This window comes from Lissotriton helveticus, chromosome 1_2 (assembly GCF_964261635.1).
Source record: "Lissotriton helveticus chromosome 1_2, aLisHel1.1, whole genome shotgun sequence".
Taxonomy (NCBI): Eukaryota; Metazoa; Chordata; class Amphibia; order Caudata; family Salamandridae; genus Lissotriton; species Lissotriton helveticus.
Genome location: NC_136058.1, coordinates 7,831,851 through 7,853,816, shown reverse-complemented (window position 1 = coordinate 7,853,816; position 21,966 = coordinate 7,831,851). Strand labels below are relative to the sequence as shown.

The window sequence follows — 21,966 nt, the reverse complement described above, 5'->3', positions numbered from 1 at the left end:
AACAAGATCCTTACAGATATCAGAGCGCTTCACAAAGAGAGGGTAGGGGCAGTAGGAATGAACAGAGGTAATGGGAGCAGTGTAGTAGTCAATAACATGATAGGATAATAGTAACATACATAAAACATATCAATATACAATCAGGTAAACCAGTAATATAAGACGGCACAAGTCATTGATCCCACTACAGAGGTGTTCAGGTACACCTTGGGTGTGTGGAAGGCTTATGCCAATGTTTTAGTATAGAGAGCACTGAGTGGGGGCATCGGGAGAGTGAATCAGTGAACCAACGTGTATCATATATTGGTCGGTAGTAGGAAAGTAGCGTAGTAGTGTCCCCATCAAGTAGAAGTATAGTGCCAAAGGACAAGGTGAGCATTGATACAAAGCAATGCAGGATCTCTGATCCAGCACCTATAAGGTTCAGGAGATCTTGGCCAGAAGGATGGTTTTCACCTCTTTCTTGAAGAGTGCAGTGGAGGAGATACGCCTGGTTTCAGGAGGGAGCGCATTCCAGATCCTGGGTGCCATTCCTGAAAAGGAGCGCTTGTATGTTTTCTCTTTCCGGAATCTTCGAGGTTTCAGGAGTAGATTTTTTGAACTTCTATTGGATCTCGAACCTCCTGAAATAGACAACTTTTGAGCGAGGTGGTTGGGTGCATTGTGATGCATGGCCGCGTGTGTCATAACTGCAATTTTTAGCTTTATTCTGGCTTCAAAAGGCAGCCATTTTAGGGACTTTAGGTCTGGGGATATATGCGAATGTTTTCTTGAGCCAGTAATGAGTCTCGCGGCAGCGTTCAGGGAGGCTCTTAAGGGTGCTGTTGTGGATAGCGGGAGTCCGCGGAGGGCTACAATTCCGTAGTCTATTCGAGGGATGACTAAAGCTTGTACAGCAGTTTGGAAGTCTTCGGCAGGGAGGAAGGGTTTAATTCTCCTCAGTGTGTTGATTTGGAAATTAGCTGCTTTTGTGGCTTTGCTGACGTGCTGCTGCATGTTGAGCTTGGCGTCGAGTGTGATGCCTAGGGATTTCGCTGAGTCTACGATGGTGGGTTGGACATTGAGTGCTGTTAGATTATTGAGCCATATTTGGGTGGTGGAGATTTTCGCCGGGGGTGAGATGAGTAGGAACTCAGTTTTCAGAGCATTTAGTTTGAGGTGATTATCGGCTAGCCAAGATTGAGTGTTAATAAGCGTGGAATTCAGATGTTTGATATCTTCCGGGGATTGAAGCTTTAGGTAAAGTTGTGCGTCGTCGGCGTACATATGGAATTGGACATTGGAAGCTTGGAGCAAGGTGGCGAGCGGTTCCATGACGAGGTTGAACAATGTGGGGGAGAGGGAGGATCCTTGTGGAACACCTAGATCTGCAGGCATAGGTGAAGATAGCACATTGCCGATCTTGAACTTCTGAGACCGGTTGTGAAGGAAGGACGAAAACCATTTGAGAACAGTTCCCGATAGACCCATTCTAGTGCTTAGCAGCTCCAGCAAGTTCTCATGTTTGACCCTGTCAAATGCTGACGACAGGTCAAGAAGGATGAGGAGGCAGGACTCATTGCAATCAAGAATTTGGAGGGCGTCATCAATTATGTGTGTCATAGCTGTTTCCGTGCTATGTTTCGCTCGGAAGCCTGATTGATGAGAGTTGAGGAGGTCAAATTGGTCAATGTGTTTTGTTAGTTGGAGTTGGACACATTTCTCCAACAGTTTGGCCAGGGTGGGGATATTGGTGATGGGCCGGTAATTGTTTAGGTCAGACGGATCAGCTGTAGGTTTCTTGAGTATAGGCGTGACTTGCCCCACCTTGAGGGAGTCTGGAATGAGGCCTTGTTGCAGGGAGCAGTTGATGATTTTGGTCCAGAGAGGGAGGAGCAAGGGGATGAAGTCTTTTACAGCATTAGCAGGTAGAGGGTCTGTGAGGTGATTAGAGGGCTTCAAGGTGCAGAGCAGTTTGTGTATTGTTTCTTCCGAGTAGGTATCGAAGTACAGCCAAGATGCCTTGTTTATAGGTTGGGTGTTAGCCATTCTGGTGTGGTTGGGGAATCGGCTCACATCCATGATGAGGTCATTTGTTATGTTGTCAGTCTTTAGCTTAAAGAAGGCAGAGAAGGCTTCACAGTGTGGGGTGTCGCTTGTTGTGTTGTTTGATTGTAAGGGTTGTGTCGTTGTTTGGGTCTTGATTAGTTCGAACAGTTTTCTTGGCCTGTTTTTTGCTTGGTTCAACTGGCGGCTGAAGAAGTCCAACTTTGTGCGTTTTATTTTCCTGAAGTAGGCATTTCTCTTGTTCTTAAGCCTTTTGAGGTGCAGTGCTGAAGGGTCCGATCTCCAGGTGCGCTCTGCCATTCGCATAGTACGCCTGTCGTCATTGAGTCTATCGTCATACCAGGGGTTAGAAATTTTGGTGGAGACTCTCTTCAATTGCAGTGGGGCGACTTCATTGACTATTGTATTCATAGATTCAAGGTAGTGGTCAGTCAGTGATTGAACATCCGAGGCACCTGAAGGGGGAAGGAGGAGATTGCCGATGTGGGGAGGCAGGGTAGAGGGGTTAAGATTCTTCATGTCCCTTTTCCAAGTTTTGGATTTGATTGGTTGAGCCGGGTTTGGTTTAACTTTTTCATTGATAAAGAAGGTGATAATGTGGTGATCTGACCAGTCGCAGGGTAGAATCGTCTCCAGTTGTGTAGAATTCTCTTTGGCAATGATGAGATCAAGTATCGAGCCTTTGTCGTGTGTTGGTCTATCGCATATTTGGGTGAGGTCAAGCGCATTAAGGAGAGTTTTGATACTATTCACCACTGAGTCTTGCTGATCGTTCCAGTGGAGATTGAAGTCACCCAGGTAGATTTGGGTGGTCTGCGGACCGGCATTGGAAGTGATCATGTCCATGAGTTGTTGGGTGAATATGAGATTGTCACCAGGCGGGTGATAGATGAGATGTAAAGCACAAACTTGTTTGCCCTCGCTGGCGATGTCGAGGCAGAGGAGTTCACAGGAGGAAAGGGAGGGGGAGGTGACTTTAGTAACGGAGAGATTGCTCCTAAAAATGCATGCAATTCCCCCGCCCGTCTTGTCTGGAGACCTGTCTAGCCTAATGATGTGATAGTTGGGGGGGACTAGTATGTCCATAATCGGGGTAGAGGCTTCAGTAAGCCAAGTTTCTGTTAGAATAGCTAGGTCCAGATCCCCAGCTGAGACGAGATCAGCGATGTCGGAGGAGTGTCTCTGGGCCGATCTGCAGTTGAGTAGGATGCATTTGAGTTTGGGAGAGAGAAGGGTGGTCGAGCTTTCTAGAGTGAGGGGAACTTTTCTGAGGTTGTTAGGGACGGAACCTCTGTTGTTGAGTGTTGGGAGCCTCAGCGGGTTTGTAAGAATTGTGGGTATGGGGATGTGTGTGTTGGATATGTGTTTTACCGGACCTGGGCCATAAGAGCGTAGGAGAGAGCATAGGTCGCGGTCCGACAATGGGTTGAGGACACGACGGGGGCGGTGGGAGTTATTGCGAACGGGGATAGTCGGCCAGCACGGGTGTCGTTGGAGGCGAGGGTATGTAGGGCGGGTACGTCGTTTGTAGGGTAGAGGGATGATGGGAGGTAGACTGGGCTGTGATGAGAGAAGGTCTTTGATTGAGAGGACATCTTTTTTGATTTGTAGAATATCCTCTTTGACTTGTTGGAGGGTGGATAAAGTCAGGTCAGGAGGAGCATTGGGGATGGCGTTGGTGGTGAGAGCCATTGATGAATGGTTGTGTAGTGAGCTGGAAAGCGGGCTGGGTATCGAAGGGGGGGATATACTAGCGTTGTTGGAAGGTTCTGCGGTGCTAATGAGTGGGATGACCTTCAAAGTGTGGGCGTGTTTGTGGGCGAGGGGTGTGGGTGAAGTAGGTGTAGTAGGCGGTGGGTGGGAGGCATAGGTAGTGACGTCAGTGGGAGACGGTGCCGGTGAATAGAAGAGTGAGTGAAGGCTGAAGACAGTGGGGGAGACAGGAGGGTAGTGAGGGCTGAGAATAGGAGGAGGGAGAGAGGGGGATGCTAATGTAAAGGAGACGGTATGTTCTGTATCTTTTGTTGGGAGGGTGAGAGTGTCGTGGGTGGGAGTGGGGAGGGAGAGGTGTCCGCCGTGGGGGGGATGGGAGGGGGGGTGGATAAACTCCGAATGGTGGTGTGTTCAGATGGTGGCGTGTTGTGAGTACCGTAAGAGTTGTTGTGTCAGGTGTGAGAGACTCGTGGGTGGGAGTGGGGAGGGAGCGGGGTCTGCCGTGAGGGGGATGGGAGGGGGGGGTGGATAAACTCCGAGCGGTAGTGCGTTCAGATGTTGGCGTGGTGTGGGTGGGACTTGTTATGTCAGGGGGGAGAGGGATGGTGGGAGTATGAGTGGGGATGAGAGGGGTCATGTTAGAGGGGCGGCTAGTATATGAGGTGGGGAGATTTGTGATTGTCCTAGGGGAGTGTGGGGCGTTAACAGCAGGTGGGCCATTTACTGGGGTGCTGGGGGTAGAGGTGTTGTAGGTGGAGGCTGCGACGTCAGGGGTGATAGTGCTGGTGGATTTTTGGGTGGGGGTCCTCAGCTTGGAAAGGTGCTCTTTGAACTTGGGGAACAGGTTGTCTAGTAGTTCCAGGTTCTTGTCCGTAGATTGAATTAGGACAATCCCGTTATTGTAGATAGTAATGCTAGTCCTGCCAGGGAAGAGGTGGGAAGGTGTGATAGAGAGAGTTAGGCCATGAGTTGTTTTCCTGGTGGTGGAGACGGTGAGTAGGGATAGGAACGTTTTTCTCCATTGGGCTCTGCGTGTGGTGTGGAAGATGATATCAGTATTCAGGGCTCCATTACCCAGTGAGAAGTAGGTGTCAGCAAAGGGTGTTTAATGGTGCAACCTCAAGAAGTTATGTTTAAAACGTTTAGTGGCTTTTTTGGAGAGTGTGGAAGGGTAGTTAATTCTAAAAGTGTGCTTGCCGCTGAGCTCCATATTAGAATGAAGTGATGTTGGGTGTAGGAGATAGGACGACAATAAAAACTGTCAGCCGCTAGTTACAGGGCAAAGGAATGACATTAGTGAGTGACCAAATGTATAAGAGGTAGAAGTCAGTGCAATCCAAAAACAAAACAGTGCGTAGGTGCAGCTTACCTAATGTATCCTATATGCGAGGTAGCAGTCAGCTTACACCATGTACAAAATATGAGAGGTAGAACCGGTTAGGTGGAATCAAAATTTACACATCAGAATGTACTAGGTAACAGCAGTGTAGTCTAGGTGTAGAAAGTGGCTGGGTGCAGCTTACATGACTAAACGAGTGAATGAGGTAGTAATAATCAGTGCAACATCGTGAAGTAGCTTATATCGAAGAACCAACAAATAAATGAGGTAGTGAACAGTGAATGGTGAATGATAGGGATGAAGGTGAGATAGGTGTAGCTTACCGCATATACAGTATAAAAATAGGGCTAAGCTACTAATGAATTACTGAATTCGAGGAGGCTCAATAGTAATACACATGTGCAAAAACAACTGTCAACCGTAGGTTACACAGCGTAAATGGGACAATAGTGAGTGGCCAAATATCCAATATGTGAGGTAGCAATCGGTGCCGTCCGGGAGTAAACAGTGAGTAGATGCAGTTTACAGAAATGTACAGGATATATGAGGTAGCAGTCAATTAAATGGAACCAACGTGATGCTAGTGAGTGGCCAGAAGTAACCAAAAATGTACGGGTAGCATCAGTGTAATCCAGTAGTATGAAGTGAATGGGTGCAGTTTACAACTTAATGACGTATATGAGGTAGCAATCAGTGCATAATAGGGATAAAAGTGAGATGGGATCCGCTTACAAAATATACACTATGCAAATAGGGATAAAACACTAAATACCTGCTGGAATAAATGCTAAAGATATACTGGTACCAATATAGGAGCAAACTTAGGTTATAATAGACAAATGAGACTCTAGTGCTCAACCGGTAAAATATGAGAGCAGGTTACATAAAATGTGTAAAATACCATTAAATATATAATACTGCAATAAAAGGCAGACACTTAGTCACACGAAGAATCAGATGCAGCGCTATGTAAAGTCTGTGATGAGTGGGATTGGTATAAATGGCCAGTTCTTAGGTTATGTTCAAATGGTGGAAATGATTAGTCCATGATGGCCGCCAAAGCGGCCGCCAAGTAGGGGGATAGTATCATTAGTCCTCTTTTAGTTGTTGCTGTTTTCAGAGCAGGGAAGAGCAGTTTCAGATTCTATTCTTGTTCGCGGGAGGAGAGAGCCTTATCTCCGTTTTGATGACCCCTGAACTCGTTGGTATGCTGCCTCATGGTCATCTGTGGGCAGTGGCGGCGATCTATTGCAGCAGTTAATGGCCCCCGCCATTTTAGACAATGTGGAGTGGAGAGGGAAAAGACTGTTATGCTCGTGACGATAGTTAGAAAGTTGAAAAGCCTCTGCAGTTTTTTTTTTTTTAAAAGAGGTTCCGGGTATAGAATGAAAAGCCGGCATGGGTGATAAAATAACAATTTGTAAGCCAGTACCTTAAAAACTTCAGGGCCTTGTGGTTCCCAGGTAAGTGTTGCACGCAGAGAGCCCTAGAGGAACTCCCCGAGGCGAGCGACTGCACAGATGCTTTAATGAGCCATGGCTTAAATCTTTTTAGCTATGGGGTTATGAAGTGCAATAGAGGGATCATTTACAGTATTTACTCATTTTTTAGGGTTTTAAAAAAAGTTGCAGGAAGGGAGAGGGAAGAGGTGGTTAGGAAGGGGATAGTGTAGTAATCAAGAACATCACATTAAGGTTATCAACAATACTGAGATGTGCATGATGCACAATTAGTTCAAGATCATTTTGTCTGTTAGGGTTGACTTCAAAGCAGATTAATACAAGTTAAAAAAATGTGTGCCATTAACAAGGACATTAGTAGGATGATTAAACCCGATGTTCCTTTCAGGGTTGATGGGATATACCTTAGAATAGCTAAGTGACATACTCACCACCAGATTACCTAATAAGTAAACGGTAAAAGGCATAGGAAACAAATATGGGCTCAAAGGAAGATGGTTTTATGAGCCTTAGTAATTTTCTTTTGATTACAAGATCATTAAATTATATTAGGCCATCAATAAATATTTCAGTATGAGCATTAGGCTGTTTACATGGTGCTAAATGATTACTAAAATACATGAGTTCATGATCAGTAATCATCCTCAATGCTATAACCAAATGTAAATCTTCGTAGCACAAAGTTAGACTACAAATAGAGAGGCTTGAAGTCCATGTTGTTCAAAGCACTCAACAGTTCATTTAGATTGATGGCTTACCAACCTGCAACACCCTTATGGAATTGTTCATACTGTATATAACAAACACAACGTTTGCTTTAGGTTAGTATTTAGTATACCCTCTGAATATTACTTTCACTTATATCCTCGTAACATGCAATATATTTGCTAATGAAGCTCACCTCATAAATCGCCAGGTCGATTCCAGCATAGGGGATTATGCCTAAAATGTTTGGAACATAGCCTTTATAAAAAGCTTTCACGCCTTCTTTCTTTAAAATCTTCTTGCCACAATCAAACATTCCAGTGTACTGTCCAGTCTTCCCAACAGCCAGTCTTGTCTTTAACACCTATCATAATGAAGAAATATAAAAGGGAAACATTTCAGAAATGTTGGGCACACAGTTTCCAAGCAGTTATTTAAAATATCTGAAACTGGAATACATATTAAAACTCTGAAGTTGTGTTCCTTACCTATATCAATTACTTTTAATTTACCTTATTGACAGATGACCCTGAAATTAGGTGAACTAGAGAAATATAATAGAGAGGAAATAAAAAATACTAGCCATGTTGGTTGCACGTTCAACAGAAGCAAGATCAGAAAGATCCGATGTAAATTACAATTGTAATAAACTGGTGAAGGAACAGGTTTCGACATCCAAGTAGTAAACAAGTACAAAATTCCAATGTGCAGACATTCACTGAACTAACCCACAATTACAACTACTTCCACCTTGGCTAAATTTCAACAGTTACCTTCAGGATTCAGTGGACAAGGATCCAAAAGACACTCAGACCTACAGAACAACACAGCTCTAGCATAGTCTGAAGCACTGTTGCTAGCGGATTGAGTATAATCAAAGAGTTGAATGTTAAAAAAGAATGACCATAAGAGGAAGCATGCATACAAGGAACTATATCAGGGCTCCAGTCTTTTCTGTAAAAAGAGCTACTTATATTCAATGAAAATCCTACTGAGCTACTACTAATTTTAGTTTGGTAAAAGTGATCTGGTGAAACAAGATTACATTAGTGGCCTTCCCATGCAAGATTAATAGCAGTGATCACCTCAGTGCATGAGGCAGGGTTACCAGCAGTAATGGGAGAATGGATTTGTCAATTTGGAATGCTTATTTATGGATAATACATAACCGATATTGCTACAATGTCCCTGGTGCCAAGATAATAATATTCATAGGCCTTCAGATGTCTCATGATTTATCATTCATTTCAGTGTTAAATGTATGTGGACATTCATCCATTTCTCTTTTCATGTCAGGGTATAGGTTCTGAAAAACATTTTCTTATTGAATACACGCTTTTCAATTTTGATATACATGTAGATACATGTATTAATTCAACCACGTAAAAATGTCTAATTTAGAAGGCTGTGCTGCACACAACAGATCTACTTTCAGCTAGCTGGAGAGCTACCAGTAGTAGTCATTGGAGATGCCTGAGCTATACCAACATCAAAGCCTGATTCCTTGTTTATTCATTTATATGCAGAGAGCTGCCTTATTACAGCATCTGATTTATTCCCTAAAGACAATACCAGCCCAATCTGAACACTAAAAGATCCTGAAAAGGTCCACTATGCTTAACTAAAGCAGTTTTGAACAAATGAACCTTAACTTTTTGTGGGAGTTCCATTGCTTGAACACTGTATGTGAAGTGAACTGCCTCGGAGTACTTTGTACTTCACTGGGTGGATGGGCAGTTTATTCTTAGATTAAGTTTCTCTAAAGCCATGAGGGCTGCCAAAATTATTTAGATATTACGGAGAAGACCCATGCACTCTTTTGTGCCCAAAACTGAGTCCTATCAGGAGCCTGTGGAATCTCTAGCTGTGGATATATGATCAGATTACTGTAAATTAATCAATTTGTAGTTAACCAGTTGGAGCACTGAAACCATTTAGAGCATCAATTTTTAGGATAAGTTATTATTATATTCAGCTATTACTTCTAGAAATGTGCGTCGTCTTTTGATCCAAATCCGGCCCTCACCTTGCAATACTTACCAGACAACTGCGGTACATTCAGAGTGCTGATGGCACAGGCCTGTTGAATAGCCACACTCAAAATGTCCACTACCCAATTTCACATGCTCATCTCAAGTATTTATGCACTATAATCAGAAGGACACATTTCTAAACTAACTTGACACAGCTTTTGAAGTCTATTCCCTAGCTTGTCAGTCCGATAATGAACAATGTAAGTCCTTTCTTTCTTTGTTAGATCGGATGATAAAATCCATCAACAAGACATAAAATATACAATTTGACGTCAACATGAACTTAAGTAAATAAATTAGAAAAGACAAAAAATATTGTTAAAAACATAAACATAAAACGACCGAGATAAAACAATTGTAATGAAAAGAACACATTTGAACAGTGCGTTTCAAAATGTATAACTTTGACTTTTAAAATACTTTAGACAAAGTCCATTAAAGGGCCAAGTAAAAAATACAAAGAATTGTGCAAGCATAAATGGTTTTAAACAATTCAGATTTGTGCATATAAGCAGCAACTCATTGTGCAATACAGTCAATTCATATATATCATGAAACGGAGAACTCATACCATATCATCTTTAAAATGCTACAATCTAGTGCCGTATACTTTTTAACAGTAAGGTTACAACAAATGCTAAGGACAAGCATTAGGCCTTACTACATATGTACAAGGCAGGAATTCTGACAGACACATGGGATGTGTATATTCTAAGATAGTCTAGTCTATTTGCATTTTTATCTAGGCAACAATTTACAAAGATTTAGAATTTCTAAAAGTGAAGGTTGGTGGCATATCATTACAGTTGATACCTCTGCTTGATTAACATGCAAGTAAACCCAATGGTCATTTCTGAAGTGTTGCACTAAATATTGAGATACTGAATGTTCACTAGACATACTATGAAGATTACATAACCAGCTGACTCTAGACTATAAATTTCCAATTTGGGCGGATAGGTAATGGTTCATTAGAATCAAATAATAAACTCCTGTTAATTCATATTAAAGTGTTGTCTACATTTGCCTGCCTTTTATTCCCGCAAATTATTAACGTTTTGCAGGCAAAAGCTATTTAAGGGTAGAGGAGGTAATTTAAACAGAGTCTATTCAGCTCTCTAGAGGACGCAGAACTCAATCGCTTTTGCTGCTGACACTGCTCGGAGCACCTGGGGTTAAAACAATCAAGAAAAAAAAGATATTTAATGGTTGTGTCTCTTCATGCTAACAAACAGTTTATATTGATAATACCTTGTGATATCCAGATAGAATCGACAATCCACCGCTTACTGCATGGATGCATTTTTAATACCCGGGCCTTTTACACTGAGGCAGAAGCTCTCAGGAGGTTTGGAGCAGTAACTGGGGTCCTAAGTGTTTTATCTGCTCTGTCCAGGAATATTATGAGGCTAGCAACTGCTTGTGGGTGAGCTTCATTCAAGAGAAATTTAAAAGCCAATGGTAATGTCAGTGTCCCTAGTTCAATCAGGAAATATTGAAGCATTCTTTTGAACTCTTCTAATAAGATGGGGCATATACAGAGCAGGTGAGTTAGTGATTCAAGGAACTGTAGTGTAGTTCCTATATTCCCAATAGGCTCTGCGCATTGGAATAATATATATTATAGATTTGACATAGGACTGAGGTTAGTATGTCTCTATCGAGCATATTAAACTTAATTGTGTGTGCCAGCTAACTCAGACGTCACTAGAAACTTTCTCGAATAAACAAGAAGGGATTAGTCTCTGACAACCCCATAAACATGACAACTTTGTTTCCCCTACAACCGGAATAATATCTTCAGTCGTGGAAACAATAGATAACTATTTCACTCAGTCAATCGAGCATGCTTCGTTTCTACAGAGTTGCACAGAAATAGAGACACGGGCATTTCAATAAAAAGGTTTATTGAACAGTCTTCTTTCTCATGCAAGAGAGGTGAACTGCTACAATCGTTAGACAGAATACGAAGTATAATGCGTAAAGCGCAAACAGTAATATAAAATAATACTGTAATAGCGCTGTCTGTTGCTATGACATATATAAAAATACATACATAAATAACACAGGCTAAAATACTCAACTGGTGCTTCTAAAATACGCCTACCCCAGTGTACCCAACCTAGGTCCAGTACGAGGGAAGAAGTACGTGCAGTCTTTAGTTATAGTTTAGTTCTGCCAAGAATTGCCAAAGGTTTCCCTAGGTTTTAATCCACTCCATACCTTAGAATGAGAGAGGTTGGTATCTCTTTCCCTGGACTCGTCTCCCAACACCCCGCAAGAGGAGTCAAACATTGGAGCTGGATTCTCGGGCAGGAGGATGACAGCTTCTAGTCAGTGCATCAGCTGGGGAGTTGGCTTCCTTCGGCACTTGCTGTAGCAAGCTGCGTCGTGCAAGTAGGTAGTCGACCTGCACCGAATCACACCGTGCTTTGCCATAGCAAGTGAAGGTATATTTATACTTTGAAGGGGGTTGGGAGCACACTGCCTCACAGTCTCAGCACAGTTCGCCCCTTTGCATCCTGGTAAATGCAGTACACAGTTCAAACTTACTTCAAAATTAGCTGGAGTTTTTCACCAAAGTTGGTGCAGACATTGCTGTATATCTCTAACACGTGTTTCTGGGTTGAGCCCGTCATCAGTAGAGAGCAGCAGTATTAGAGAGAAAAGAAAAATCATCTGGGGTTGCTGGAAATGCTGCCAAGTTCCTCTCAGGTCACAGTACCACTCACAGGCACACAGGTGCATCTCCAAAGCTCATCAGCTTGCTGGCTCAAGGGAGCCTTTTAAACAGAAAGGAGGTTGGGAGCACACTGCCTCACAGTCACAGCACACTTCTCCCTTTTACATCCTGGTAAATGCAGTACACAGTTCAAACTTATTTATACCTTGAAGGGGTTTAGGAATGCCAGTATTGACGTAAAAGTCGGGCATATGAATGTCATGAAATGAACCCCTAAGGAATAGATGTTCATGCATAATAAAGGAGTTCTTGGAAAAATCAATATCCACGCAAGGGGAAGTCCCTAACTGCTTAAGAGTCTGGTTTTCCAAGAAGTCGTTGTGATGTAGATGAACGGATGGATGTAGCCATGCCTGTATTTGGGTAGCATGGGCTATGCCTAAGTAAGGACTGGATTTCTATGCCTATATAAGGGCAATGTGAAATATACCTTTATAAGGGCATGGATTGGGAAATGCATACAGAATCTATAATCGCACAACAGAACAAGCTGCATAAACTGCATATATTGGTATCAGGCTGGCGCACCTGGGGGGGGGGCAAACTATCTAATGATGAAAAATAGCCCATTCGAAGTTGACAAAACTTCACTTTTAAAGTACACTGAGAAGGATTCAGTAATATAAATTTTGGACTCCTCTGTTAGCGTAGCTCTTAATGACCAAATCAGCATTCTTTATTTTCCTGAAAGTACTACAGTCAGTTGCAGAGGATTCCATATGGACCTCTGTTTAAAGCTGCTTTAAATTGATGGTGATGCTGATTTGAGTTCCACAAAGCTGCGGCTCCTTTAAGCTCCAGGGCATCGGTGAGAGCATTCGACCAAACATTTGGAGGTATCAGACTATTTGCAATTGCAGCCTCTAACCAAATGAGATTTTTCAGGGATCCTTTCTTGGCAATCCGTGCTGAATGCTTATACTTCAGAAGACTGGCTCTCAGTGTAGGGAGTTTGTTGCTCAACTTAAATTCCAGACTGATCTGGGAAGGTGAGGAGTTATGTCGAAGCTTACATAGTGACCTGCAGACAGCGCTATGAGCATTATTTAAAAAAGTTTTTAAAAAGTCAAGCTTCCCTGGAAATGCTATTGCACGGTATGCCAGGGTCGGGATCTGTTTATGTTTTATTTTCAACAGAGGTTCGAAAGTAGGCTGTTTTATGCTCTTAAATATGGTTTGAAAAGCAAATTGCAGTGAGGCAGATTTTTTTAATGACTTGTGTTATATTATCTCCCTTATCATCCAACCAGCAACCCAAGTATTTGTTTGAAACCGTCAGATGATGCTTGTTTAGATACCAGGTGCCGTTTTTTTCTTTTCCTACCAAATATCACAATATTTTATTTATTTTTTTATTTGTCATTCAATTTGAGCTGCAATGGTTGTATAAAACATCAGTCAGTCTTTGTAACCCAATCGGAGTTTGGCTTAGAAGGACTTCATCGTATGCATAGACGAAAGAAGTGATATGTTGGTTTGCCAGTTTTAGCGCATAACTGATTACGGAGTTCAAAGTAGGTACCAGATCGCACATCAGCAGGTTAAAAAGAGTCAAAGCTAATACACAGCCTGGTTTAACGCCTTGTGCAGCGTTTATCCTATTAGAGACTACTTAGTTGTTTCCTTGTTTTACTCTGGCCCATGTGTCAGAGTAAAGCAGCTAGATGCCGCGGAGTAGTACCTCCACAGTTTGCTAGGCATTAAGCTTAGACCAGAGGTGTTGGCGGTTGACTAGGTCAAAGTCCTTGCTGTAATCTATAAAACAGCATTCTTTCCTAACTGATCTGCAACGAGCATCCTTAGGGCCACAAGATTGTCAGTGGTGCCTGAAAAAGGCCCGAAGTCAGTCTGAATGGAGGATATTATATATTTTATTTTACTTGCCAATGTTTCGAAATCCTCCAATATTAGTGATGCAAAAAATTTAGACAACATTTAGGAGGGCTATGAGGCAATAGCTAAGAAGGAGAGCCACCAATCCATAATAGTAAATGGGATGTACAATCAGATTTTCGTGATGTAGACCAGAACTAGGAAGTTGGTTTGTAAACTGATGCTGGAATCCCGTTTGAACCGGGAGCTCCGTCACCTCTACTTTTCTAGATCAGGTTTGCTATTCTTGTGGCAGTAAAAGCGGTCATGTATTGACCAAGATGTTCTTCTGTTGCCACAGACTTTAATTGTGCTTGGTTTCGTCAGCAGGGGTTGGGTTGTTGATTAGAATATTGTGTTGGTGCACTACACAAATAGCCAAAATGTGTGATCCAGATTTCGGGGATAACATTGTTCCCGTTTATATTGACTGTTACTAGCCCCCTACTTAGACGGATAATGATGATCCAAAAATCCTTAGGAGTTTTAATTTGACAGGACAGGAAGAATTCATTATGAGGTGCTTCCTCGTGTTTTTGTTTTGCGTGCCAAATTTGTTTTTTTATATTGACACTGTAGGACGTTGTATTCTGGAAGCGAGGAGGGACACGACCATGATCTGAGGGATCTTAACTTCTGGCAGAGCAATCTTTTCTGGGACCAGAGATCTTTTGTGAACCACGATTTTGAAAAGGTGAATGTGGAAGAAATTGTTGCTAATTTGGCTCTTAGGCTGCTGACAAGAGCAGAGTGCAGTCTGTGCACAAGGACTTCCCAATCAATGATTGTATGGACTGAGGGACAAAACTGATCAAATAGGTTTGCTTTTCATATGGTATATTTTGCAGGCACTTTCAAACTCCACTTGACTTATTTCCAGTTATGATGGATGCCGTTTGATCCAATGGAACTTAGGAGGGTGTGTGATTTAGTGTAATTTATTATGGACAGGCTCTGTGGCATCTGATCGCCTTTGCCATGCAAACATAGGAGGTGACAGTAATAAAACAGCATGACTGAGCAGAACGTGTAATCTAAAACAGCTGATCATTTCGGGGAGAAATGAGTAGGGTGGGAGGGTTGATCTTACAGAAAGCAAACGTTCAAAGCTTGCAGAGATAGACCCTCTAAGGCAGCAGCCAGGGTGCGGCTAGTGGAGCCTACTCTTTGTAGCAATATTTCCTGCAATGGAATGGGCCACCTGGAGACTGACTTTTTTTCTGTGATGCTGCAAAAGGGGTTATGGAGAAGATTTAGATTGAAGTCTCCCATCAGTAGAAGATGGGCGTTCGCGTAACTAAGCCGAATGTCTGAAATTAACTGCTCTAACTGCCTTACCTTCTGATTTTTCCCTGCGGATGCTGGATTGATGGATACATTTATCAAAAATAGTGTGTGCTTTGTGAAATTTTAGCTCCAATTCCTAATCTTGACATATAAAAAGTATTTTTGACCAGTGGTATACCCAGACTGCAAAATCCCAGCAAGTTGTCAAAAAGATGGAAAGTCCCCCCCTATTGCCTGCCCTTTGTATGTGATCTGGTGGCAGGAGAGACAAACCTGCAGTAGCCTTCTCTCAGTCTTTCCATATCACGCCAGGTTTCTTGGCTAAATAGGATATCATATGATGTTAAAAAAGGCATTGCATCAGAGTCAGTTCGTAGATTTACTAGTCCTGCCACATTCCAGGAGACTAAAGACATGGTTACTGCCTTATTCTTAAGGTTTGATTTTAGTTTAATATGATCTTTAGTTACAAGTTAGTTTGATTGGGGCTTGGCTAAGGTGAACGTGAGCTATCCCCAATCTCTTGGGGTTTTTCTACTAATAGAGTGGCAAACCTGCAATGTCTACCTGCCTGTTTGCACGTTAAAACGATTTGCGATTAGAAATTAGTGGGCATTATTTGTTGAAAAGGGCCTGCTGCATTTCTTAATAGTGATGTTGTCTTTGAGTTTGATCAATGTCCAGATGCAAGCAGGTTCTATTTTGATTACATGGGTACTGGCAGGGAGATTAATCTAGTTCCTCCTTTAAGAAAGCTTTTGGACACGATGCATTTTAGGGAGAGTTATCAGAATTCTCCAATCTCCTAGGATTTTCTGATTTTCGCAGATTGTGTTAAATAGAGATTGGGTTGACCACGTCACAACACAGCTTCCTTATGCACAAACATATTTGAGGGTGTAAATTGTATAGCAATGATATTGTTGGTATTTAGATGACATAGGTTTGTGTGTGAGGCCAAAGGTTTGGTTATGTTACCCCAATTCAGAACATCACTGTTGCCTTGAGATGCATATTCAGGGTGCCAGATTGTTGTTAAAGCGGACACGTCTAGAGGTGCGTTATTGTGCAGTATATCCATAGCAGAAGAGGGCAGGGTTTTAAACTGACAATATGAATTTGTGTTAGATTTCCCTGTTCCTGAGTGAGATAGAACGGTAAGTCCAGAAACTCTGTTGATTGAGTAATGGGTTGAGGAGGCTGCAACATTGGGAAGCGGCATTCATGACACTGAGACACTTAGCAAGTTGGTGTTTATAACGGTCATCTCACCCAACTTGAGTTGATTAAACATTTCGGTGGGTTGCATGCACAAGTTCGATAATAGGCCAGTTTTGCAATCACTCACAATTTCACTATCCAATGGTACATTACAGTGAGCTTGTACCGTGATGTGGGTGGTACCTGCATTATGTTGGTTTGTTATTGCCACAGGGTTTGTTAGTACATCTTTAGACTCTGATTTGAGTTGTATACTCAGCGAGCCTGAGTTAGTAGAGTTTGAATTTGTGGCTTGAAGTACCGGTGTTACCTTGCGTGTTTGACAATGGCAGAGGATCAGAGGCCGGGTGTAGCCCAGTTACCCCCTTTCTGGATGGGGAATAAATAGGATCAGAGTTGGAGGATTGTGCGCGGATAGCTTTTTGTGAGGCTGACAGTGTGGTTTGGGCTTGGGGGACAAATTTGAGCTCAGATTCCTGGGTAATTGAAATGTGAACACCAATTCAGGGTCTCTTTTTTGCAGTATGAAAAAACATTTCAATTGTGACAGCCTGTTTTGCAGCTCTCACAATCCTGCTTTTTATTCTGTTTCCTGAAGCATTGCCTCTTCCGTCTTGATAAGTGTACAAGTGGATTTGTTGCAATGTTAGGTTGGTCTTAGTTATGGCTGATTTATTGCTTTCAAAAATGTAAGATTGCAGGGCATTGGGTGTATTTTCAGACTGTGTTACATGACGTTCAGTGGCCCGTTATTTTTTAGGGACTCCACTGGAACTGCTGGTGATGGGGGCTGTTCAGAAATGGCAAAAAGGGGGTGGTGATGGACAGAGTATCTGAGTTAATCAGAACACTCCTACCCAGTCAACAGATCAGGGCTTGATCCATCACCGTTTTGTAGCTCACTGCACCATCCCAGTTCAGAACCTGGCTATATGCAAATTAGTCTGTCCCTGGCCCAGTGCATCATGGGAACAGGGCAGACCAAACTACCAAGCCAATTCTTCACTGGAAAGGAAACAAGCTTCCGGGGACCGGTTTCTGGCATTACAGCCGTCTTCGGCCCGGCTTGCTTGAATCCTGATGGTGCAATGAGCAAGGGACTCATGTCTGAGCATACCCTTCCACACTCATGGTGGCCAAAATAATTACAAAAAGGGGGTGGTGATGGACAGAGTATCTGAGTTAATCAGAACACTCCTACCCAGTCAACAGATCAGGGCTTGGAAGGGTATGCTCAGATGTGAGTCCCTTGCTCACCGCACCATCAGGATTCAAGCAAGCCTGGCCGAAGACGGCTGTAATGCCAGAAACCGGTCCCCGGACGCTTGTTTCCTTTTCCAGTGAAGAATTGGCTTGGTAGTTTGGTCTGCCCTGTTCCCATGATGCAATGGGCCAGGGACAGACTAATTTGCATGTAGCCAGGTTCTGAACTGGGATGGTGCAGTGAGCTAAAAAACGGTGATGGATCAAGCCCTGATCTTTTGACTGGGTAGGAGTGTTCTGCTTAATTCAGATACCCTGTCCATCACCACCCCCCTTTATGAATCGTTTTGGCCACCATAAGCGTGGAAGGGTATGCTCAGATGTGAGTCCCTTGCTCACTGCACCATCAGGATTCAAGCAAGCCGGGCCGAAGACGGCTGTAATGCCAGAAACCGGTCCCCGGACGCTTGTTTCCTTTTCCAGTAAAGAATTGGCTTGGTAGTTTGGTCTGCCCTGTTCCCATGATGCACTGGGCCAGGGACAGACTAATTTGCATGTAGCCAGGTTCTGAACTGGGATGGTGCAGTGAGCTAAAAAAACGGTGATGGATCAAGCCCTGATCTTTTGACTGGGTAGGAGTGTTCTGCTTAATTCAGATACCCTGTCCATCACCACCCCCCTTTATGAATCGTTCAGAAATGGCAGGCAGAACTGTTGGTAGTGGTGTGATTTGGGGATTAGTTACCATTTTTCCTGTAATGAATCGCCAATTGTAGAAGGGAGGGAAAGCAGTGTGTCCATGAGGATAGCACAAATGCACTCTTGAAGAAGGAGCTGAACTGTGAATGGGTGGGCTATGAACATTTAGAAGTAGGATGCTAATGGTAGCATTGAGGCATTCAAAACGTGAGTCAATGGCTGATGTATATTGAGCTAGTCTCTAACAGAGAAATTAGGATGTCAAACTTGTTGGACTGAAACTCCAAGGCTTTAGCGGTAGTGTCTAGTGTATTGATTAATTGCTGGCAGGTCTTAATATCTAACTACGAGTAGATTGTGCAATTCTGAATGGGAGAGACAGCTTGAAAATAGTCAATGAACGTTGATTCATGAGAATCTGAGGTGTTGATACTAATAATGGCATAAGCGGTTTACCTAGACCTAGTTCATTATTCACCACAGACTCAGTGCCCATGCCCAAAGTTGTTGATGAGAATTTTAATGAAGTTCCCTGCTCAGACTGAGGTATATTGCTGCAAAAAATGCATCATCACTAGGTGTAACATTTTTTGTATTATGCAATTTGCCATTTGGTGCGGTCCAGCTGGACTGCAAGTTCACCTCAGATTTGCAAGAGAGATATCCTGCTGGGATTTATTTTTGAGTTAGATGAGACAGTCTAGGCGAATCCATTTGCTGCTCAAGGAAGAAGGTTGCCATTGTATCGGTGGAGTTGGTGCTCCTGGCCTGATCCATCGGATTGTCTTGTTGAGCTCCTTGGGCAGCAGCTGCTCCCTAGCAGGCCCGACTGGGGCACTAGTGGGGGTTGTAATGTTGGAAGCACTCCAATTACTTCCTCAATAGAAGGATATATGGCTGCACCTTCATCTTTCATAAAACAAAACTTTGATGGATATTTCTGAAATCTGGGCAATGACCCTACGGCCACAGCTCTACCGCCGTGACCACGCCAATCACCAGTTGCAGCTGGGTCTTCTGCCTGCTTAGCTGCAGCGTTTCGCAGGATTTTTGTGGCATTGTTAATAAGGCGCAATATATCACTGCATGGATACTGTGCGCCGTACCTGGTCCTTATTTGGTATTTTTTTTATCTTTTTCGGTCTTTCTTGATCTTTATTTGTGCAGTTTTAAAATTGCCTATGAAAGGGCCAGCAGATTGACTGCCCAGTTGGAGTGGAAATTATGATTTAATGTCTTAAGTGAAAACATTCATTGACACCGGCAGCAAGAGGCTAGGAGCGGACAGTGAAAGGGTGATAAAAACGCATTCTCATCTGCTATGCTATGCCAGTTGGTGCAGTAAGAACTCCTGTGGCTCCCACATCGCTTCTTGACTCCTTGGTCCCTTACTCCTTGCCCAGTCTTGCAACGAGAGTTCCCACATGAGCAGCAGAGCACAATTCAAGAAATCAGGCTGCACCGCCACTCACCAATGCGTGTAGTGCAGCCCAGCTCAGGGAGTCAGGCTGTTTAAGGAGGTAGGGGATGGCCAGAGGCAGGCACGGTCGAGCGGACCGTGCCCTGCCCTACGCTTGCAGGCCTGAGGTCGGATTCAGAGCTTGCAACCGTGGCAGGGGTACGAGTCTGCTGAACACTGCTGCGCCACCTATTTACCTCCCTCACTCAACGGCGGAAAGTACTGATTCCCAGTCAGCAGTTGCCCATGGTGTTGGGCACGGTGTCGGCCGGAGAGAAAGTGAGGGCTGGACAGACGGCTTTTCGCCACACACATAGGACTTGAGTCAGGAGCTTATGTGCGATTTGTTAATGTTTTGGATCTTATTAGCCATGTTGTGTAGCGGAATTTGGAAACAGAATAAACAACAAGTTTTCTTGAGCCAGTTTACATATTCTTCTGCGTTTATCCTATTCGATATGCCCATGATACAGCATCCCGGGGTGACCTACTTGGCCCTGGGTCTAAAATAAGCAGGACAGAAGAATAGTAGATGTTCCTCAGTTTCTTCTACAGCGAGGCATGAGGAGTATTGTTTAGACCTAGGAACATACGAAGACCAATTAAATGTAAAATTGGCTTGAGTTAAAAAAACATATCTAAACCTTATGATACAAAGATCTTAAAAGTGGTGTGTAGGTAAAATCTAGAACTTCCTCAAACTTAAAAGGTTTTTTGGTGCAAATATACTTGGGTTAAAGTCCCTAGAGTTGTAGTGGATTCTCTCTTCGTCATATAGAATTCCCAGTATCTAACCTTCCTTCTATTAGCAGCATTCTGGGAAATAGAATAAGGGTTTTGCCAATACTCTTCTAAGCCAAGCCCCACCAAAGATTGATGTAGCTTAGACAAGGGGGCCTTGCTATCCCCGACTGGGTGATAGTATCATGACAAGCATTTTTTATTGGGTTTAATTCGTCCACAGTCCAAATACAAATCCAATACATTATGGGCCTCAGTTTAGTGATCTCTACTATAGGTTTCAGTGCAAAGCCCAGCCAGGGGCAAAGGGGGGTATTCTGGACAGGTTTCGTTGATGAGCTTTTAACCAGGTTCTCTTTAATACCCGGGTATGAGACACAACCATGGCTCCAGAGTTCAGGTCCACAACTTGTTAAGCTTAGTAAACTTCAAGTGCAGAGGGGATTAGATAAACAGAAGTAAGTTTAGCACACTTAAGAAAAGCCGAGGCGCAGTGCTTTATAAGAATTGAGCTTTTTTGTGATTTGTGACATCTATGGAGTGAAATTCAGGTGGCCTAAACCCCAGATAATCACATTTTAAACCTTTTCAAAGCAGTTTTCCCCCTAACTCATCGCCTCTCTCCCCCAAGATTTTCTTGCAGCTGAAACACAAACGTAGTCTTCTGAGAATGGACTTCCAACCCATGTATGTTGCACAAAAGAATAAACCTAGAAAGCAAGGTTTGGAGGACCTTAGGGGATTTGGAGATAAACAGGGTGTCACAGCTGAAGAGTAAGGCTGGGACCATCTCTGCGGCCAATATTGAGACATTATTGCAATCAGGCAAAAATAGTATACAGCCATTGATGAAAAGGAGATCAAGGTCAGGGCTAAGCCAGAGCCCTGACTAACGCCTTTGTCGACCCAGATTGTAAATGTCAGCTCAGACTCTGTGCCCCACCTGACCAGGGCAAAGTTGTTTTCGTGGAGATGAGTTAAGTTTTGAGAGGTCTGGTGGGACTCCCAGCTCATCAAGCACTTCCCGCAGCCTCACCTTTGGGACGAAATGAAATGCGGGTCCTGAGGTCAGCGAAGGTAGCATAAAGGTTCCCACTGCATCACAAAAGTCAACAGTCTTCCATTTGACCCTAAGAAATCTAAACACCTGATCAGCAGTACCTCTTTTTTCCCCTGAAACCTGCCTGTAAAGGCTTAGAGTGCCATTTTCCTTAATCCAAAAACTGAGCTTGTCTAATACTTACTTGGCAAAGATCTTTTAAATATTATCCAAAAGGCTAATATGGTGAAAATTCAGTCACATTTGTAAAGCCCTTTTTAAAAATTAGGACTATCTCTGAAACTTCCGGTGGTGGGGGGGGGGGGGGGTAATTGGAGCACCAGCAGCTGTGGCATTAGAAATTAGATTTGTAAATTACACCCAGAGTTTGGGCTGTGAGCGGAAC

At 43.2% G+C, this 21,966-nt stretch overlaps 1 protein-coding gene across 1 annotated transcript in view; it reads right to left on the bottom strand.

Annotated features, from left to right (window-relative positions):
• Window positions 1-21,966, bottom strand: part of SLC25A24 (solute carrier family 25 member 24) — a 228,819-nt gene that overhangs the window by 61,616 nt on the left and 145,237 nt on the right. The window contains exon 8 of the mRNA XM_078668441.1: window positions 7,460-7,627. Within this exon, the coding sequence (XP_078524567.1) occupies window positions 7,460-7,627 (168 nt within the window). The remainder of the gene's footprint in view (window positions 1-7,459; window positions 7,628-21,966) is intronic.